We start from the raw sequence: 19,616 nt of genomic DNA on the forward strand, positions 1-19,616 counted from the left end.
CTTTTTAATCAGAGTATAAATGGTGTTTTGATTTTACTTAAAAATGTAATCCTATAAGGGAATAAAAGGGATCCTAAAGGATCCTATAGGGGATTTTTCTCCTACGGAACCCTAAAAGTTGAGAATTTGAGGTACTATCAAAGTTGTAAAATAATTTTGGACCAACTTAGACCTCAAAAACGGACGTAACGTCAAAAGCTGTAACTTTTATGCGCTTTTTTGATATTATGAATTTACTATTATAATAAAGATAGAATAATACTTTTATAACACAGAGAGTAGGTATAAATTTACAGCGACAGATAGTATCATCTAAGATCGTGAGCACTATCACAAGCAAATGTAGAAAAAAATAAGTTAAGTATATCCTGCAAATAATGCTACGTCCCTAGTGTAGGTACCGACTTTCATGACGTGACGTTTGAGGTTTACCTGTTTTGTAATGACACATTTATACCATAGACATGTTACTGTTCATAATGTTACATAGCGATTATATTCGTGCTCAGTGATGAATAAGACAGAAGATAAATGCATGAGATTAAAGGACATAGCGCTTTATTAATGTGGACCAAGTGCCTAATTTTAGGTTTTCACTTTAGATATGTATGAAACTACTATCTACTTCTTTTTTTACATATAAATATGTATTATCATTGTTATTTTATCATTCATTCAAAATAAATAAAAAACAAACATGACTAATAAGAAAGAAATATGTTGTTTAGAAATAATAATATGGGGATATTATTTAATGCGACCTAATCATTGAGAACCGCTGGCATAAAGTGCAGCAATTCAATCTAGAAATTTCTACTCGTTACTAGATGGCGCTGCAAGAAGCCACTGCCCACCACTATATAAGTGAAACGGCGGGGCGGCACACGTCAGATTTGAATTGAATTTAGAACTGAAAGTGTTCCATTGCGCTTCTACGCAAACTTTTCTACGTGAATTTTTAACCAAGAAGTTTCAAGATGTCGCTGATTCCATACTTGTTCGACGAGATGCCTTTTGTTCGTCCCCGCCGCCTTGTGGACCAGCATTTCGGCTTGGCGCTGACTCCGGACGATCTCCTCACCGCGGTTGCAGCAGGTCCTCTTGTCAACAGGGACTACTACCGGCCCTGGCGTCATCTAGCCGCCGCAGCCAGAGACCTGGGCTCGAGCATTAAGGCTGACAAAGACAAACTCCAAATCAGCCTGGACGTTCAGCACTTCGCACCAGAGGAAATCAGTGTTAAGACTGCTGATGGATTCATCATCGTTGAAGGCAAGCACGAGGAAAAGCAAGATCAGCACGGTTATATCTCACGCCAGTTTGTAAGAAGATACGCTTTACCAGAGGGCACCTTACCAGAAACTGTTGAGTCGAAGCTGTCTTCCGATGGAGTGTTGACGATCACAGCTCCAACGAAGGTTCCAGAGGCGATCAAGGGTGAAAGAAAAGTTCCTATCGCTCAAACGGGGCCAGTGCGAAAGGAAATCAAAGACCAAAGCGAAGGTACAAATGAGAAGCCAAAAGCGAAGGCGAAGTAAAAATGTGTAGTTTTGTTTTTCTTGGTTTAAGGTGCATTCCAAAGATTTGGCAGTGCCATTTTAAGACTGATTGTTTATTTTTGTGATACCTACAATAACAGTACCGTCGTGACTCGTTACTTCGTCTGTGGTACCGATCTTCGCCTAATTTTAAATAAGTTAAGGTTTCCAATATAAGTTTAAGACAGGCTGCGAATATAAGTACTGAAAACCATAGTATTTTTCAACTATGGCAAGATTCTGCGGATTGTTTGTGGCTAACTTCACATTGTTGGTGACCAGTGCGTTTTTGCCGTGAAGCAAACGACACGTTTTTTTTTGTCTGTGTTTAAACTTTAGTTTTAGCCAATGTTACAGAACAGGTAATGCTAAACTTTTTATTTTATTATCACCTTAATCTAATCCCCTTTCTTATGCCGTTATTATATTCTATCTAATTCACGTTTAGAAGTCGTATTTGAATAAAATGTTATTGAGGGGATAGCGGCGGCCATCTTGTTGCCAAACTTCACCTGCCCCTAGGGCTGTCGCTCTTTTTGTTTCATAATTTATACTACTATACAATATATTTATTTATAAGTGGTATATTTGTTTATAATCGTGTTCTTGAAAACGAAATTTTCAATATCATAATCCCATATAGATTCGCAAGGGCGAAAAATCATTCGAGAGGTTTCATATTATCTGAGATTTTTTTATTCTATATTTATCTATCTTGAGCAAAGCTTGGTTGCCCACGTCCCTTGGTAATGGGTGATATCACCTAGAATCGGATTTTTAATCGAAACAATTGATTACAGAACTACTCATAATGGCAAATAAAAAAGAGAAAGTGAGTAAACGCAAAAAGCGGCCGTACACTGCTAAACATTCAGAAACTATGATAAACTTAGCGGTGGAAGCATTAAAAAAGAAGACAATGTCGTCATACGATGCAGAAAAAGCCTTTGGCATACCTCGCCGAACTTTATTGGACAAGCTGCATAATAAACACCCTAAGAGACCAGGATGCCCAACAAGACTTACCGATCAGGAGGAAGATGAAACAATAAAAGTTTTAATTGCAGCCGCCGATTATGGCAGTCCTTTGACTCTTTTGGATTTGAGAATTGTCGTATACAGGTGATGTTTGAAATATTTTGTATCAAGAGATTTATTGAATTAAGGCATCTACTACATTATTCATTTCTATTAGTATTGGAAAATAATGATAGTTGGGTTGAGAGTAATATATTTTACATTTTCAGATATTTGGAGGGCAATGGACGACTTTCAATTTTTAATAACAAATTACCTGGAAAGAAGTGGGCATACTCTTTTATAAAAAGAAACAAACCTAAATTAACCCACAGAGTGATCCAAAACATAAAAAGGAGCCGAGCAGAAAAAAGTCCCGATGAAATGAGAGATTACTTCACAAATTTAAAATCATCACTAGAAGGCGTCCCTAGTGAAAATATTTTAAATTACGATGAGACAAACTTGACAGATAATCCTGGGGTCCAAAAATGTTTGTTCAGAAGAGGAATTAAGTACCCCGAAAGGGTGTTAAACTATACGAAGGGGGCTATATCTATAATGTTTGCAATAACTGCAGCAGGAGAATGTCTTCCTCCATACGTTGTGTATAAGGCGGAACATTTATATACACAATGGACACTTAATGGACCTAAAGGAACCAGATTCAACCGTTCTAAATCGGGATGGTTTGACAGCCATTTATTCGAAGATTGGTTTGAAAGTATGATTTTACCATGGGCTCAAAATAAACCTGGTAAGAAAGTTTTGATTGGTGATAACCTAGCGTCCCACATAAACGTCAAAATTGTAAAATATTGTGAACAAAATGATATATGTTTCATATTTTTACCCCCAAATTCAACACATTTAACCCAACCCTTGGATGTATGCTATTTTGGTCCCTTAAAAAAACTATGGAGGGAAATTCTATTAAACTACAAAATAAAAACCCGAGAGAAGCAACAATTCACAAGGGACATTTTCCAAATCTACTCAAACAACTAGTGGAAAAACTTAACGAAAAAAATCATAACATAATCAGTGGATTTAAAAGCACTGGCATTGTGCCATTCAACCCCGACAAAGTAATTAGTAAATGGCAGGTTCAAACCAACAAACGATGACATATACTATTGACAATGCATTATTAGACTGGCTGAAGGAGACTCGCAGTGCAGATCCTAATAAAAAAGTACGAAACAAGAAATTAGATGTGCCACCGGGCAAATCGGTTTGCGAAAAAGATTTTAAAGATTTAACAACTCAACAAAAATTAGTAAAAACAGGAAAAAGAAATAAAAGGCAAAAAGAAAAAAAACTTAAAACTGTGCAGGTAAATTCTGACTCATTGCTGCAGCCATTGCTAATGCAAAAAAATCCTGAAAGCCTCAAAAACTTGTGTATCAGGAGTGTCAATACTTACTTACTTCCATATAAGCAAAATGCTGAGGTATCCTTGTCGCAAGAATCAAATGTTAAATATTTGGGTGAACTTTCAAGGAATGATAAAGAAAATATGCCATTCATTGACATAATCCCAGACTGCCTACTTCAATATAAGCAAAATGCTGAGGCATCCTCGTCGCAAGAATCAAATGTTAAATATTTGGGTGAAATTTCAAGGAATGATAAAGAAAATATGCCATTTATTGACGTAATCCCAGACTGCCTTAAAACAAACCAAACAAAAATTATTATAACCTCTGATGTCATTATCGAAGCTGGGCCGTCTCAGAAAATACTGCAGAATAAGAAAGGAAACAGGAATTTGAAAAAGAAAGGGGTTACAACAATCACACGGTCTGCCTTACACATGAAACTAGTCCCAATTAAAAAGAGACAAAGAGTAGTAGCTGAACAAAGAAAAGTCCTAAAAGAAATAACACAAGAAACAGAAGAAGAGGAAGAAGAAATGACAGATACTGTTGAAAAGGAACCAAATGATGAAATTAAAGAAAGAAAAAGTCGAGAAACTACTAAAGCAAAAAAGAAGATGCAAAAGCACACATCTGTGAAACGAAGAAAGAAGAGATCTAGTAGTCAATCTAGCTTAACAACTGACATTGAAATGAAAATAGATGATACGGATGATTCAGAATATGAAACAATGGACGATTTCATCGCGACCTGCCAAAAAGAAGAACAAGAAAACATAGAACCATCAATACACTACGGAATTTCTGACATTGAATACTTCACAGAAAGTGATAATAAATTAAAAACAGACTCCTGGATTTTAGCTCAATTTGTTACAAAAAAGAGTGTGAAGCACTTCGTAGGAAAAGTAATATCAATAAAAAATAACATTCCTGAGGTCAAATTTCTGAGAAAAAAGAAGGAATCGAAAGTTAACCGAGGATCAGTTTTTACTTACCCTACAGTTGATGATATTTGGCCTATGAAGCATTTAGATGATATTATTTTAGTACTGCCTGAGCCAAAAATTTGTCGACGAGGTCAAATCATATTTAATATCGACTTGAGTAATTACAACGTACAATAGTTATTTTACTTATACTATTTTCATGAAAATGAATGCCTCATTATATTATTTTTAGTTCTTATGTCTTTGACTGACCTGATTATTAGTAATTGTTGAGTTTATATTTTAAGAATTGTAAGTCAAATATTGTACCTTGATTCTGTTTTTTTTTTGATAACTGTTTTTTGTTACTATACTATTAAGCTAGAAGCAACTGATTACTAAATATTTGTATTTTTATGTCTATGCTTGACCGAGTCTGATTTAATGTCTAAGAATAATAAATAATACTATTATGAATAAGAATTTGAAGATCATTACGAGGCAAATTTTTTAACATTCCCTTTGTTTTTGATAACATTTAATCTACCATTTAGCTTCAAAATAAGGATTAAATTATAATATGAGCTTTTATGTCGAACTGACCTAGTTGAGTCTGATTTTATTATTTATTATAAAAAAATGGAAATATTGTTTTTACGACTTTTTTGATTAAATATTTTAGGCGCCTACAATAAAAATATTTAAAATTAAAAAAACCTTTTTGCTCAAGCCATCACCCCTCTTTATTTTGCAGTGAGGTAAGTTAACATGATTTTTGGCAGCCCTATCAGCGTTATAACTAAAGTATGCAACTGACTTCAGAACGCTACTTATCTTCGCCTACTATACATTTTTTTCAAAAACCTAGTCTATAATGCTTTAGTAAGGTTTATATTCGACTGTGACATTTTAAATTGCTTAGACTTGTTGTACTATGACGTTTTTCATACAATTGTTTAATAATTGATGCTATGGCGTGATGTAGGCGAAGTTAGGCAAACACACCCATACTTCGCCTAATCACTTTGTGATCGAATTTTCCACCTTACTTCACTTGTTTTAAGACAGATTTTTGTCCTGTACAATAGCTTTGGTCCGAAAAAGTACTTTTATCATTCAGTGTTGCCAAATAACTTTCTAGTTTTAGCGCCAACTTCAAAATTATGTCAAAACCCAGGCGAAGTTACGAGTCACGACGGTAATTTTTCGAGTTATAATTTAACGTTTAATACCTACTGTTAAGTAATTATCAGAGTATTTTAACTTTGAAGTTATTGTTTGATAAATTAATAAATAACAAATATTAAGCTTTTGTTTTCTTTAACAAAGACCTCTATTAAAATATAGGTTTATTGCTAATTTAACAAGTCCTGGGTTCGATTTCCCGGCTCCATTTAGGATAATTATTACGGGAACAACCCGACGTCTGGCACGTAAACTTGATCGTGTAGCCATACTCTATCAAGTTTATCGTTAACATGCAAACATTGGCGATGTATGGATTTTTATGTAGGCAGCATTTCCATTTTCACATATTTCAATTCCACCTATTGTCTGGGCTTGCACTGAGGAGAGACTGTTTGCGGCGCGGGCGGAGGACAAAAGGGTATATTTTTTTATTCGGATACAAGTTAGCCCTTGACTGCAATTTCACCTGGTGGTAAGTGATGATGGCAGTCGAAAGATGGAAGCGGGCTAACTTGGAATTGGTATGGCAATTTTTTATTAAAACACACTGGCCCTTTGCCCCTTTTGGTTTGTACACTGCATCGTACCGAAACGCTAAATTGTTTGGCAGCAACGGCTTTGCCGGTAGGGTGGCAACTACTAACTAGCCACGGCCGTAGCTACAAAGTCCCAATGATCCAAACAAACGTTCCTCCTCGCAGTGTGGAGGGGGACAATACGCAGAGAAACTTTCAGCTTTTATAAAATAAGGAAGGTCTGGCACGCACTGGCTGTCTTTCTAATAGGTACTACGTATAACTAACAAATAAAACCATCATTATTTTTTATATATGAAACCTTTTATTAGCTACAACAAAATGACAGAACCTTGTAGGTGGGTAAATAATACAATATAATAATAATAATTATATGACTTTACGTAATAGTATGTACCTAATAATAATAATATGTAATAGTGTATAAAACAGTTTTACTTTAGAAGCTCAGTTACGGCATATCACTACAGTGCTGTATCCACATTTTATATCTTGTATCTTCAATATCGGCTTCGAATTTGTACCTATAATCTAAATTTATTTTTATCCATCCGGTAGGTTACCTATTTGAAAATTTTTAGAACATGCAAATTGTAGAACCAACGGTATTAACTAGTTGGATTTTATTTTTAAAAACTTACAGCACATGAAAAGGACTAGATAGTTGAAATTTCAGCCTTTGAAAACTGACTTAACCTAGAAATCTCCAAAATCCAATTCATTGCTTTAAAGTTTAAAGTAACTACCTACTGAAAATAAAGAAAAAGCTGCCACAATGTTGTAACGTTGCTAGGAATATTTTAATTTGATTCAATAATTATGTTTAATATATAAATGGATTTTGTAGGACAAATACTTACCATTGAAAAAATTTATTGAATCAAAATATATTTCTGGCTGTGGCGGAAACTTATTTCCTCTATTAGTTCAGACGCATTATATACCTAACGTATTCGTACCATTCAACATATTCAATGGAATGTTCAAAATAAACATTGTTTATAAGTTGATTAAGTAAATTAAGGTATAATTAAAAATCTACAAGAAAACAATTGAAAGGAATAATCCAGCAGGTTAAAATATTTTTAGATAATTAAAATTGACAGGTACCTAATTATTATTTTTCAATTAATTTCATTTTGTGAGTAAGCTTTAGATTACTTTCCCAAGCCGATATTAAATTTTTCTACCATAATAAAAATGTATTGCTATATTACGATTGCTATATATTGAGACTACACGTATCTTTACATCTGTTTGAACTAAAAAATGGAATGAAAAGTTCGATCTGTCCGAAATAGAAGAGAAAGTGATAGTGTGTATAGAAATGGAACTTAAAACTTAAAACGGAATCATTATGCATGTCATGCCAAAGTGTATTTATTTGTTGGTTTGTCTTGCAATCATGGCGGAACGAAAAAACAAATTAATAAATCGCCGTAATTATTAATTTGCATGGATATAGTCATGTATGTTAAGGTCACAATAGGTTTTAGACCCCCCAAACTGCTTATTTTCTGCTATTAAGTAATTGGTGCCGCAGCCTCGTCTGCGTGATTTTTTAAAAAAATTCATGCGAAGCAACAAAGCGTCTCTAAGAAAATTAATTATTTTGAATTTTCACGTGTTTTTCCTGGTTGGCAATCCTGGTTTATAAAAGAATAAAGTGATTGCGTCGTTATTGCCTAATGCGTATCATAATCGTTAGTATTTTTTAATTTAATGAAATCATCGCAATCTTTCTTCAATCTAAGATGTAAGCGAGATAACTTGGAAGAACGTAATCGGTTCCTAAGCGACACTGTACCATAGCTAATTCACTTGTTGGTATGTACCTAGGTTTTTGCCAGTAGGTATAGTACCATCCCTCGGCGGTGTTCCCACTAGATTACAACATGGGGTTATTCAAGGGGCGGACCAACAAATTCCTAAAAGGCCGGCAACGCATCGGCGGTTCCTCTGGTCCTGCAAATGTTCATGGGCGGCGGTAATCACTTAACATCAGGTGACCCGCCTGCTCGTTTACTCGCTATCTCTATTTTTAAAAAAAATGTAGTTCGGACGCAAAAATTTGGTAGTGTACTAAGTCTAGCTAAAATAACCAGGATAAATTTTGATCCTGTACGGCGAAAATATACTTACAACCCAAAAATTATACGAAAACATACGTGCAGCCTTATATTTTTTTGAAATATATGTCGTGCTCTATATTTCATAATGATAACTGTCGATTTCACAAAATTGACAGGATACAATAACAAAATTAGAGCCTTAGACTAAATTAAGATAGTTTAGAATTGTAATGTTTTTTCGTGGATGATACCTACTCATAAAGATTTCGAAGAAGGCAAGCGGTTCAACGCACGTATGGTTTTTGTAGGTATATGTTCGACTTTCGTTGTATGTCAAACATACACCAATCAAAAGCTTATTTACGTATGTCTGACCGTTTCCTATATTATTACTTTTTGTATTTGTGTATAATTTAAGATCTGGCGTACGTTATTTTCTCACAGGATTGCCTGCATTTAATATTTGCCCCATTTTTAGTTTTAGTTTCGATAGGTTTTTTAAATATTTTGGTGATCATTTACTATTGTATTTAAAATCGTTGTCAAATTTTAATGTGCTTATGCATTAATACAAATATAATAATGCAATAATATTCTATAGTAAATCTTATTATTTCACTGTGAAGAATTGTCTTTCAACTCATGTTACAATAAATACCTAAATTGATACAGTGCAGTGCTTTGTGTAAATAATTTAACAATTTATTTAAGTATATTTAAATTAAATATTTTCAGATATTTTGTGTCCGTAAATATTGTTTATTTCTATATTTTTCTATTTACATGGAAGGCATGAGGCGTGCAATTTATTTGATTAATAGGTAGGTATATTTAATTTAACAATACCTCTGCTTAAAAATAAATATTACAATAAATCAAATTGCTGTATAACATAAATAATTTTATATAAAACAACGAGGAAATAATGAATATCTAAAAACGAATTAAAATATTCTTTAATAGAAACATTGTAACTATTTTTAATATACATAATTATAAATATCTACCATTTTTTCTATTTTCTAAGTTACGCCACTTTGCTTTGCAACATCTAACGCTAGGAATTTAAGTACAAAATTGAGCTTTAATGATATGTATCGTTAGATCAATTTTACTAGATCATGTCAACAGTGAAATTTACAAATTGTAATAGAAAATATTAATTAATTAAACAGACATCACCAAACAACCCAGATAATCAAACAATGTTTTGAAAATATCATTGATATCCGCCCTTTATATTTTTTAGTGAATTAAGGAAAATTCACTAACTCATCTAAGGCAGAATCTAGAAGCATGATTTCAAATGAAAATGGAAGGGTGATAAGATAAAAGTAAGTATGTATCTTTGTATATTTTTCTAAATATACAAAGTTATCTACTTAACATAGTTATCTACTAAAGAAATATCACATTCAGCTACAAACGTAAGTTAATTGCTTCAAACTACGAAGCTACGAACATCTCAGAGTGAGAAGGAGTTATACATCGTTATGTTTGGAGCAACGCTGGTTGTATGCGTACAGGCTATTTTATGCCGTATCACTACGTGCGAGAGTTTATTTTGCTCTAAACATTTTCACTTAGACAGCTGAATTCGAGTAGACGTAGGTACCTACTACCTACCTACTTATCAACTAAATGCAGTGATTATTATTACCCTCACTATTGTTTCTCATACTTTCGAGTTGACGAGTATTTTTCTTAATTACTTCCATACAAAAACATTTTTATATATTGATTTTAACTCTATGTTTCGATAGTACTACTGAGGGCAAATCATTCCGCCGCAGGAAGACAACCAACAAAACTTCAGCGTGTATAAAAGGAAAAGGTGACTGATTGACTGATCTATTAACGCACAGCTCAAAATACTGGACGGATTGGACTGAAATTTGGCATGCAGATAGCTATTATGACGCAGGCATCCGCTAATAAAAGATTTTTGAAAATTCAACCCCTAAGAAGTGAAATAGGGGTTTGAAATTTGTGTGGTCCAATAATAAGCTAGTGATATATAACAGGCTTCCGAGACGGTCAAGCACATATATTTTGGCTTGAGCCAAGCATTTTGACGGTTTACATTTGCTTGATGCTTGAGTCAAGCATTTACGTCCTTGACGGTGGTTGATGCGATTTTATATTTTGCTTGACGTGACGTTCGAACAGTGAAGAAATGAGAAAAGTGCCGTTTGCTGGCTCAAGCTGCTTGGCGGGTGCATTAAGCAAAATAAAACTATATGCTTGACGTCAAGCCGTTTGACCGTCTCAGAAGCCCATTAAAACTCAATTACTTATGTATATAAAAATTTATTCTAGTACCTAAGCAAATTGTATGGCTGTAAATTATTTAGAATTTGCTTGAACGAACTTTTAAGCTGAATGTGATACAACATAAAATTAACTTTATAATAACTAGACAGTATTGATAAGTTACAGCTAAGGCAAATAGTTATTTTATATTTAAAAAAAATCTTACAATTTATAAAATTCCAAAACATAGACATCGCGAGACTCCTAAATTGTTAAAAAGTGTAGACCCACTTAGGGGGAAGTGGGGCAGCTATATACTAGGGGCACATTAATACACCAAAGAATATTCGTTTTGGATTAGTGATATTTGAATCATTACAACGCTAAAATATGTCTTTACATGACTGTGTACAGTACGCGGCAGAAAATAATGTACTTACATCAGTCTTTAGAATGACATTACGGCTTTGTAGAGCGTTGCAAACGTCATGAAAATAAAGGAATACATTCAAAAACAATTGGAAGCCGGAATTTACTGAAAGAAACTTGGACTTAGAAATGCTGAAAACATAGTCACTAACTTAGTCTCAGACAGCCTGAAATCAAAAAGTGCTGTAAAAAGTTAGCAAACCACAACAACCGGGTTTTTTACTGATTTAAAAATTAATTATAATCAAGTTTTTTTTCATTTTGAGTTCATGTCAAAGAGCTCACAGTGATGTATTAATCTGCCCTGCCAGTGGGGCAGAATGATACAAATCCCATTTTTTAATTAAAATGTTATAACGTTTTATCTCCTTATTTAACCAGTTTTTTTATTCTAATTATAATATTTATAAAATTTGCTATGCGTCGAACGAAACAAAAAATATATAAAATGATTTTTAAGCAGTGAAATGTCAATTTGAAATTTTCTGTATCAATCTGCGCCACTTCCCCCTACCTACTCTGATGTGACGATCATGATCATGATCAAGAGGTTCCAAAGGGATCAAGCGTCAGCCCAACGCTGAACTAAACTTAATGAAGTACTTGCATTGGTGTAAAGTAAACCCTGTACCCACATGCATTCTTATTCACAAATGCAAGACTTTGTACTCGAATTACTTAATGTCCAAAATGTTTTTTCAAGAGAAATGAAAAATTGATAGGTATTTTCATCCAGAACACACCTTTTGTATGGATCAACGGTGATATAAGAGAAGAAAGCAAGTTGACCCAAAATTTGAGAGTGGCATGGGATTTGGCCACCGATTTACCTCCGGTTTCTGAAACGCTCATTTAGACATGCTACGTTCATTGGGGCACGACGCGAGGGAGCGGAACACACCCGCACCCCGCGTTCGCCGTCTGAATTAGTGTGAGTGCTACATACGTACACAGCACACGAGCGCGTGGAAAAATACCTGCACGAGCTCGCACTCGCATCGTAGGTCAGACGCGACTATTTAACTGCCGGGAACCGGGAACTTATACATGGCGTATAAAAATCGTGCTTGTTGATGGAAACAAATCGCACAAGAGTAGAAGAAGATAGTGCTCTACAATTAATGTGACTCAAGTTTTTAAGTGTTCACTTTAGAATTTAGATACGTAGGTACGAGTATGTTACGTATTACTTACTTCTTTTTTACATTGAGATAATAAATGAGACCCGATTGTTGTAAGAATCTAGTTTCACTTTTAAGTGATCACTGTAGATACCTACGTTACGTATCTATTTACTTTTTTACATTACCATAAGACCATTGCTCATGAACAATCAAATTAGCGAATTCGCGAACTAATAGTTTTTCATTTCCAAATTGGGTGGATACTGGATATCCAAGAGTTTTTTATATTAGGTAGGAAGCTAACAACAAATTAAGTCAACTAAATTATGATGCGTGTGTGTCAAAAACTTATCAACTTTTCTCCTACCAGATCAAAATTGATAACTTTTCTAACTTTGAGAACTAGAACTACTTTAGTTATCCTTGATTTGATCGAGCTTTCAGAACCTGGAGGTAAGTAATGAGGTAGAAAACATCTCTTCATATTAAAGCATTTAAAAATAAACGACTTAAATATAATTAAAATAAGTATAACATTTAAAGAAACAGTAACAGTTCCATTAGAGTTTGTACATGAAATAGTTATTTAGATTTTAGATACTGTACACTTCCTCTAAGACGTCACTAACACTGTTAAAACTTTTTAGAACACAAGAACCTAAGTCTACCTCAAATTAAAGCTTCTTCTTTTACCAACAACGCATTACCAAAGTAATGTACCTGATATACATTTTGTCTAAGTGTTTCCTACTTAATATAGCTAATAGTATGACGGGCAAAATTCGGCAAATCTTTGAGTCTAAAGACTTTTTGGAGTATCTGATTTTGTTTTTAATTTATAGAGTAGCGGTTGGCTACAATCAGACTGGCTGGCATAAGTGATGATGCAGTCTAAGATCGAGCGCGCTTGCCTGGATGATGCCTATTCACTCTTGACTTGAAGGTACCTATATCAAAAGTGGGAACAGGGGAAAACTGATGTCGGAAGGGCGTTTCATATCCCAGCGGTTCGAATTAGAAACGAGGAGCCAATTCGCTTAGTACGTGTCCGTAGAATTTTCACTAAGTACGTAGGTATGGGTAGAGACCTTGATTGAAAAGTTTATTAAAAACTTGATTGACTTTATAAAAAATATAATAATGCGTGAAAATATTTGCGTATTATATACGTAATATAAGTACCTAAATAAACAACTGACAGTAATTTCATTTCTGTTGGCCTTACGCCCAGGATTCAAAAAAGCTCATCATTCTTTATGATTTAATATGACGATTTGCAATTTTGCCCGTCCGTGTGTTGTAAACGTGCACTCACATTGATGATTATAACCTCTAGTTACACTTATCTAACAGAAAGGCGCATTTTCTACAACAGACTACTCCTATCTAAGAGATCCGATATTATCGTTACTGACAGCACAATAAACTGCACATTTAAACAAATTTACCATTAAACAAGAATAACACCAAAAGTGAAGGTTCCAAAAAATAGTGATAGCTATCAAGAAGAAAAAGATTATTTAGGAAGATAATGAAAACAGAAGTAAAGAAGCTTAAACAGCTGCCTCTAAAGTAAAATAAGAACAGAAATCTAATAGAGTAAAAGGCGTAGTACACTTATTTACAAAACCCAGCCTTTAAGATCGACCTACAAGCACCAGTTCTAAGTCGAAAATAAAATGAAATACACTTAACTATGATATGTTTAGTTATCATCTCAGTCTTCATACTACTACTAGAGTCAGTCCTAAGCTAACGGATTTAACGATCCCATAAGAAGAGGACGCGATTTTTTTCAAACAAAATTCACCATAAAGCTTCTCCAAATTAATAATAGTACATCCAATTTCGTAATACACATCTCTAGAAAAATATTTAGGTATAATTGCATCAGCAACAAGTTCTTTTAAATTAGTATATATTGTAATACTCACAGCTTTTATGATATGTTTCGTTTCCTTAAATTTATTTACATCTAATTCACTTATATCTATATCTTCCGTGATATGTGTCGTTTGTGCTTTACCTAAAGCGAGTGCATTGTGCGAAGTATCAATAATATAATTTACAACAACTACATTACTATATTCAATAAATTCTTCATAACATTTCAAAATAGATACAAAATCTTTTACAATAAAACTCTTTGCGAAAGGAACAACCTCTAACGAATTTGAAGATGATTTACGTTCCGCGCTATCTCTGTCGATATCGGATAAATTCGATATAAAATTGACGATAGTTTTTTTTAAAGAGGCGGTAAGTAGTAACAAAGAGATAAATTCTTTGAAATAATAGATAAAGGTTATAATGGAGATTATAATGTACAGTTTGATGTCAGGTCTGTTGGAAGTGATGGCAGAGCTAGGTGGCGTGGGATAGACGACGTCCACTTCAGCAATTTTAAAAATGGAGAGAAGCAGATGAGAAGAAATATCTTCATGTTGCGAGTTGATACGGGTCTTGACGACCTTGAGAACATCAATGCATGCCTCCTGAAAATGAAAAAAGCAAGCGTTAAAAATATTAACCCAACGATCTATAATTGTTTCAGTGATTGGTGGTTTGGTTTAAATTCTCGAATATCTGAGAATGAAAATATTTGCCCAACGTGATGTTAAAGATTTACGAGATTTATTTAGAAGATGACGTTTAAGATTTACCTTTTCTTTATCCAGCAACGCTTCCCCTGCTTCCTTCAGAGCCTCTTGCTCCTTCGGGGGTACACTTGCAGATATGATCACATTTTCATTGCTGATATTGAAGAGAGTTAGGGTGCAATTCGTCTGGAATAGAATAAAAAGTAATGTTGTAACAGTATTGATGTAATAGTATTATCTACACATGTTTTATTAAACCTGGTAGATATTTCTCTTAAAATTCAATTGAACATATTGAAAAGGAAAAGAAGGAAAGGTACTCATACAGAACGAAATGATTAAAATGATGTTATTTGAGAAACAGTTCAATGAAGTACAATTTTCAAACCACACCAAGTCAAAATTGAGATATTGTGAGCAAACTGGATTACCACTAACTACGTGATTACAGTAAGATAACATGTTGCATCGCAAAACAAATATCGATCTGGATATTTATTTTAATTTGATTGTGGGTTTTCAGAAAATATGTTCAATTATAGCTTGAAAATGGATTTTCTTTACCTCTCCATGATGCACAATACGCAAGTACTGCTGGAGTAGTCGCACAGCATCTTCAGCTCCCAGTCCTGTGTGTGGTCTCAGCAGAGCTTCGTCCACGGCACTGAAGCCTAGCAATAGGTACACACCCTCCGGAAGCTTGTACTCTCCTGGAATTTATATAATCCTGGTATTTTTTATGTCCTTGAGCGTATTGATGATTTATAAGTAGGATTTGCTTTATCTAATAACAAACTAAGCTGTCTTAAATGTAAATAATTACAGATCTTTCTTCAATATCTTCTAAACTAAGTTGTGTCGTAACATCAACTTTATCGGAGCATAAGATATTTGCGATAGTAATATTTGTAAAGAATCCAAAAAAATAGAGGCCATAAGGTTACTTTTCGTGCGTTGAGATGAACTGACAACTCCATACATATTTGGTACTACGGTACGGTATACGGCATACCTACCTCAATCCTATTTAAACTGGCACTATTGCGTCCAAAATTGAACTCTTGGAGATAAAAATTAAAACAAAGACACCGATTCTCCAATGATTTTGGCTACTGTAAGAGTTTCTTGCTTCACAGAAAAAATTCGCGATGCTTCGATTGATAGTAAGATGGACGTGGCCCTAGGCTGACATCTTCGTCTTGTCCTTCAGCTAATTTTTTTTTTTTTTTTTTTTTTTTTTTCCTTATTGTTGAGTGCCAATTAGCTACTCAATTATATTACGATCTAGCCTAATGTATGACTAATAAGTAATTTTATTTTAACCTAAACTTATAAATTATCTTATATACTAAGAAATTGTCCACTGACGCATCTTAGTCTTTCTTGATTTGAGATATGACACTTTGTTCACGTGTTCTTTCAGCACTTACACTATGTACACTATCACTAATCACTATACACTAACTCAAAAGGTTTGGTCCTTTTTAGTCTTCTTACTGTCTCCGTTACGTGTTCAGCTAATAACTTGAGTTTCATAGACCCTGCACGGGGCTGACGGATTAGGTTTTCAAACCCAAACTCAAACTCAAATTATTTATTCAGATTAGGTAAAATTTTACGCTTCCTGATTGTCAAATTTTTTATTTGTAAGATGATATAGTGGTGATAATTAATACGTACTTAAAACTAAAGCTTCGAGGTTTACTATTACGAGGAGCTTTCTAATCTCAGATGCACTTACCAGGGTTAGGCCTCATGCAGATGAAGGACCCAGAGTAGCAGTAGCACCGGCCACGATAGGCTTGGTAGGCGGGCGCTGCATGGGAGTAGTGCGCGAGGCGAGACGAGCACGGCGCCCGAGGCACGCAGGCCACTTTACACGATACTTGCAGAGATACTTCACATACACACAGATCCGTACACTCTGCTAGTTCTGCAGATCGGTAAAGCTGTGGAAAAGATATCAATGCAATGGCTAATCCTGCTGTTCGCCATCCCTAAAACATGACAGACAGGTCTAAATCTAGTGCTATCCTTTTCTACAGGGAGTAATTTAAACGGAGAATTTGAAAGTCAAATGTATTGACTGTCATTTTAGTTTAGATAATTTGTACAACAGATTTAACCATATTGAGTTGACTTAAAACTTTAGAAAAATCGTCTTATTAAACTTATACACGGACGGTCTTACGACTTATCACAAAAGAATTAGACACGGTTTAAATTGATGTTAAACTGGTATGCTGTATGAGATGAACGAGTTTTACGTTGTTCTTTCGTTTCTTCACTCTGGGCTGGTTTCCGCACTTAAACGTTTCCGTCTGTTGATCGTAGCAAATTTTTAACTTTACCAATTTTTTTTGTTGTTTTCGAGCGTTTTAGGAGATTCAAGACTATAAATTGTCGAGAAATAAGAAAGAAAAATTTACGTTGAAACAGAAATGTTTTGTTTTCAGTATTTGATGGTGATCTAGTTGTCTAGCTTTAGATACTTTTCAGTTGATTTAGAAGACGGTTTCTTGTAGAAATCCACTCTTTTTGAAATTCATGAAGCCGAAGGTCTTGTGTTTTGTGTAGTGGAAATTATTGCGAGACTTATTACTTATCTCGATGTGCTGTTTTGCGCATGTTTAAAAAAACGTAAGGTCATAACAATACATAACATTATTGAAATGAGAAAGAATGAATAGCTTATTTTATAGCGATACAAACTCACACGTCTGGTCTCCCCCATTTTGATGTACTGCGCTTCGTCATCGCTTTCTGGCTTTTTCACAATGCAATACTTCGCCGGCTCCGTTGTTGTAGTCGGTCGTGTTGTTGTCGGCCGCGGTGTTGTTGTCGTTGTTGTTGTTGTGCTGGTTGTTGTTGTAGTTGTAGTGATGGCGACTGTTGTCGTTTCAGTGGTCGTTTCAATCACAGGCTCCGATATTTGGGCGATCTCATGAGGTCCGACCGTTTGTTCTGACATTGTTGTTATTGGGCTTAGTTCTTCGCGGTTTTCCTTTAAAAGAGAACAAAAATAATAGACATAGTTTATTTTGTTTAAGAAGTTAAACAAAATTTAATCTAAGGACGAAAATTTATTTACCGCCATAACATCAACTTGCGAAGTTCCATGTTGAGTGGTATGACGATGGTGATGGGTGGTGGTGCGGTGGTGGATAGGCGGCTCCGGTGCCACGGTGATGTATCTGATGCCGTTGTCGAAGGGAGTAGTTGTTAGCAAGGAACCGTATGTCTTCACATGGTAGTCGCTTTGGGATTCCACTGAAAAACAACGTAGCATCATGTTAGAAAAAATAAGGCTTGAGCCTTGAATTGAACTGATTGTCTATTTGAGAAAAAATATTAAGTAAATCCTTTTTCGCCTGTGATGCTTCACGGATCGTGTCGTCATCTTGTCGTTGTCGTATCGTTGTCTTGTCGTTGTCTTGTCGTGACCGTGTCGTCGTCTTGTTATTATCGAGTCATTGTCTTGTCGTTGTCTTGTCGTCGCCGTGTAGTTGTCTTGTCGTTGCCATGTCGTTGTCGTGTCGGTATCGTGTCGTTGTCCTGTCGTTGTCGTGTTGGTATCGTGTCGTTGTCCTGTCGTTACCATGTCGTTGTCTTGTCGTCGCCATGTCGTTGTCTTGTCGTCACCGTGTCGTTGTCTTGTCGTGATCATGTCGTTGTCTTGTCTTTGTCTTGTCGTCGCCGTGTCGTTGTCTTGTTGTCGCCATGTCGTTGTCTTGTCGTGACCGTGTCGTTGTCTTGTCGTTATGGTGTCGTAGTCTTGTCGTTGTCGTGTCGCCATCTTGTCGTTGTCTTGTCGTGACCATGTCGTTGTCTTATCGTCATCGTGTCGTTGTCTTACCAACGCAAGGGTTAAGCCACAAAAGTCGTTGCCAGCCTAGACAATCGTAGAGCTGAGCGAAGTCAGTGCCCCGGCAGGCGCAAGCAGCTCTCAGTTGAGTGCCCAGCACCGCTACAACCGCAGCACGGCAAGAAGCTGGTGAGCCAGCACAACCTTGAGTCACGGCATCTACTGCACACCATTGCTCGTAGTTCTCTAAGCGGATCCTGGAAAAGATTAAAAGTAATTTGAATTAAAAATGTTTTTATAGCCGGCTTACATCATTTTAGTCGCTGCTTCTAGATCATTCGCTGGACTAAAATGGTTGGCATTTCCTACGCTATTTTAGTCTTTAATAGGAAGCTGAGTTGCAAAGAATACGGATTGAACTGGAATGACACTAGATTAAGCATCAGATATTTGTACTGAATTGTTGAATTCTGTACATAGATTAAAATGCAATTTAATTCACGTCGATCATGATTTTCCAGAAATATATGCTGGATTCGATAACTGAAATGGAATGGTGGAGCTGCAACTACGTGTAGAACGTTCAGAGCTGATGAAAACGTCATAAGCATAACGCAAATCTACGGAGTAGCGTGGAGACAAAGCACAGCGTCCATTTGAAGCACATCATCTCACTCAATTGTATATGCAACATTAATTTGCAGTGTGAGCTTTGCTAGTTACTTGTTTCCTGGCCTTCAAAATTT

At 35.2% G+C, this 19,616-nt stretch overlaps 3 protein-coding genes and 1 pseudogene across 5 annotated transcripts in view; 2 read left to right on the top strand and 2 right to left on the bottom strand.

The window, feature by feature from the left end:
* LOC117993264 (tubulin beta chain) overlaps nucleotides 1–19,616 on the bottom strand; it is a 146,556-nt gene that overhangs the window by 69,682 nt on the left and 57,258 nt on the right. The window lies entirely within an intron of this gene.
* Nucleotides 880–1,639, top strand: LOC117993269 (protein lethal(2)essential for life-like). The gene has a single exon (XM_034981024.2). It carries the CDS (start codon nucleotides 978–980, stop codon nucleotides 1,536–1,538), a length of 561 nt encoding a protein of 186 aa, XP_034836915.1. The 5' UTR covers nucleotides 880–977; the 3' UTR covers nucleotides 1,539–1,639.
* On the top strand, nucleotides 1,635–6,170 carry LOC117993268 (uncharacterized; annotated as a pseudogene).
* Nucleotides 6,869–19,616, bottom strand: part of LOC117993235 (uncharacterized) — a 190,995-nt gene continuing 178,247 nt past the window's right edge. For all 3 annotated transcript variants that reach the window (XM_034980987.2, XM_069506507.1, XM_069506509.1), the window contains 7 exons: nucleotides 18,922–19,127; nucleotides 18,157–18,335; nucleotides 17,782–18,069; nucleotides 16,807–17,014; nucleotides 15,630–15,775; nucleotides 15,129–15,251; nucleotides 6,869–14,960 (listed from right to left, as the gene is read on the bottom strand). In XM_034980987.2, the coding sequence (XP_034836878.2) occupies nucleotides 14,190–14,960; nucleotides 15,129–15,251; nucleotides 15,630–15,775; nucleotides 16,807–17,014; nucleotides 17,782–18,069; nucleotides 18,157–18,335; nucleotides 18,922–19,127 (1,921 nt within the window). In that variant the 3' untranslated portion in view covers nucleotides 6,869–14,189. The remainder of the gene's footprint in view (nucleotides 14,961–15,128; nucleotides 15,252–15,629; nucleotides 15,776–16,806; nucleotides 17,015–17,781; nucleotides 18,070–18,156; nucleotides 18,336–18,921; nucleotides 19,128–19,616) is intronic.

The sequence above is a fragment of the Maniola hyperantus genome, chromosome 23, assembly GCF_902806685.2.
Source record: "Maniola hyperantus chromosome 23, iAphHyp1.2, whole genome shotgun sequence".
In the NCBI taxonomy this organism is placed as follows: Eukaryota; Metazoa; Arthropoda; class Insecta; order Lepidoptera; family Nymphalidae; genus Maniola; species Maniola hyperantus.

Coding starts and splice junctions, on each gene's coding strand:
- LOC117993269 (XM_034981024.2), top strand. CDS start 978: ATGTCGCTGATTCCATACTTGTTCGACGAGATGCCTTTTGTTCGTCCC.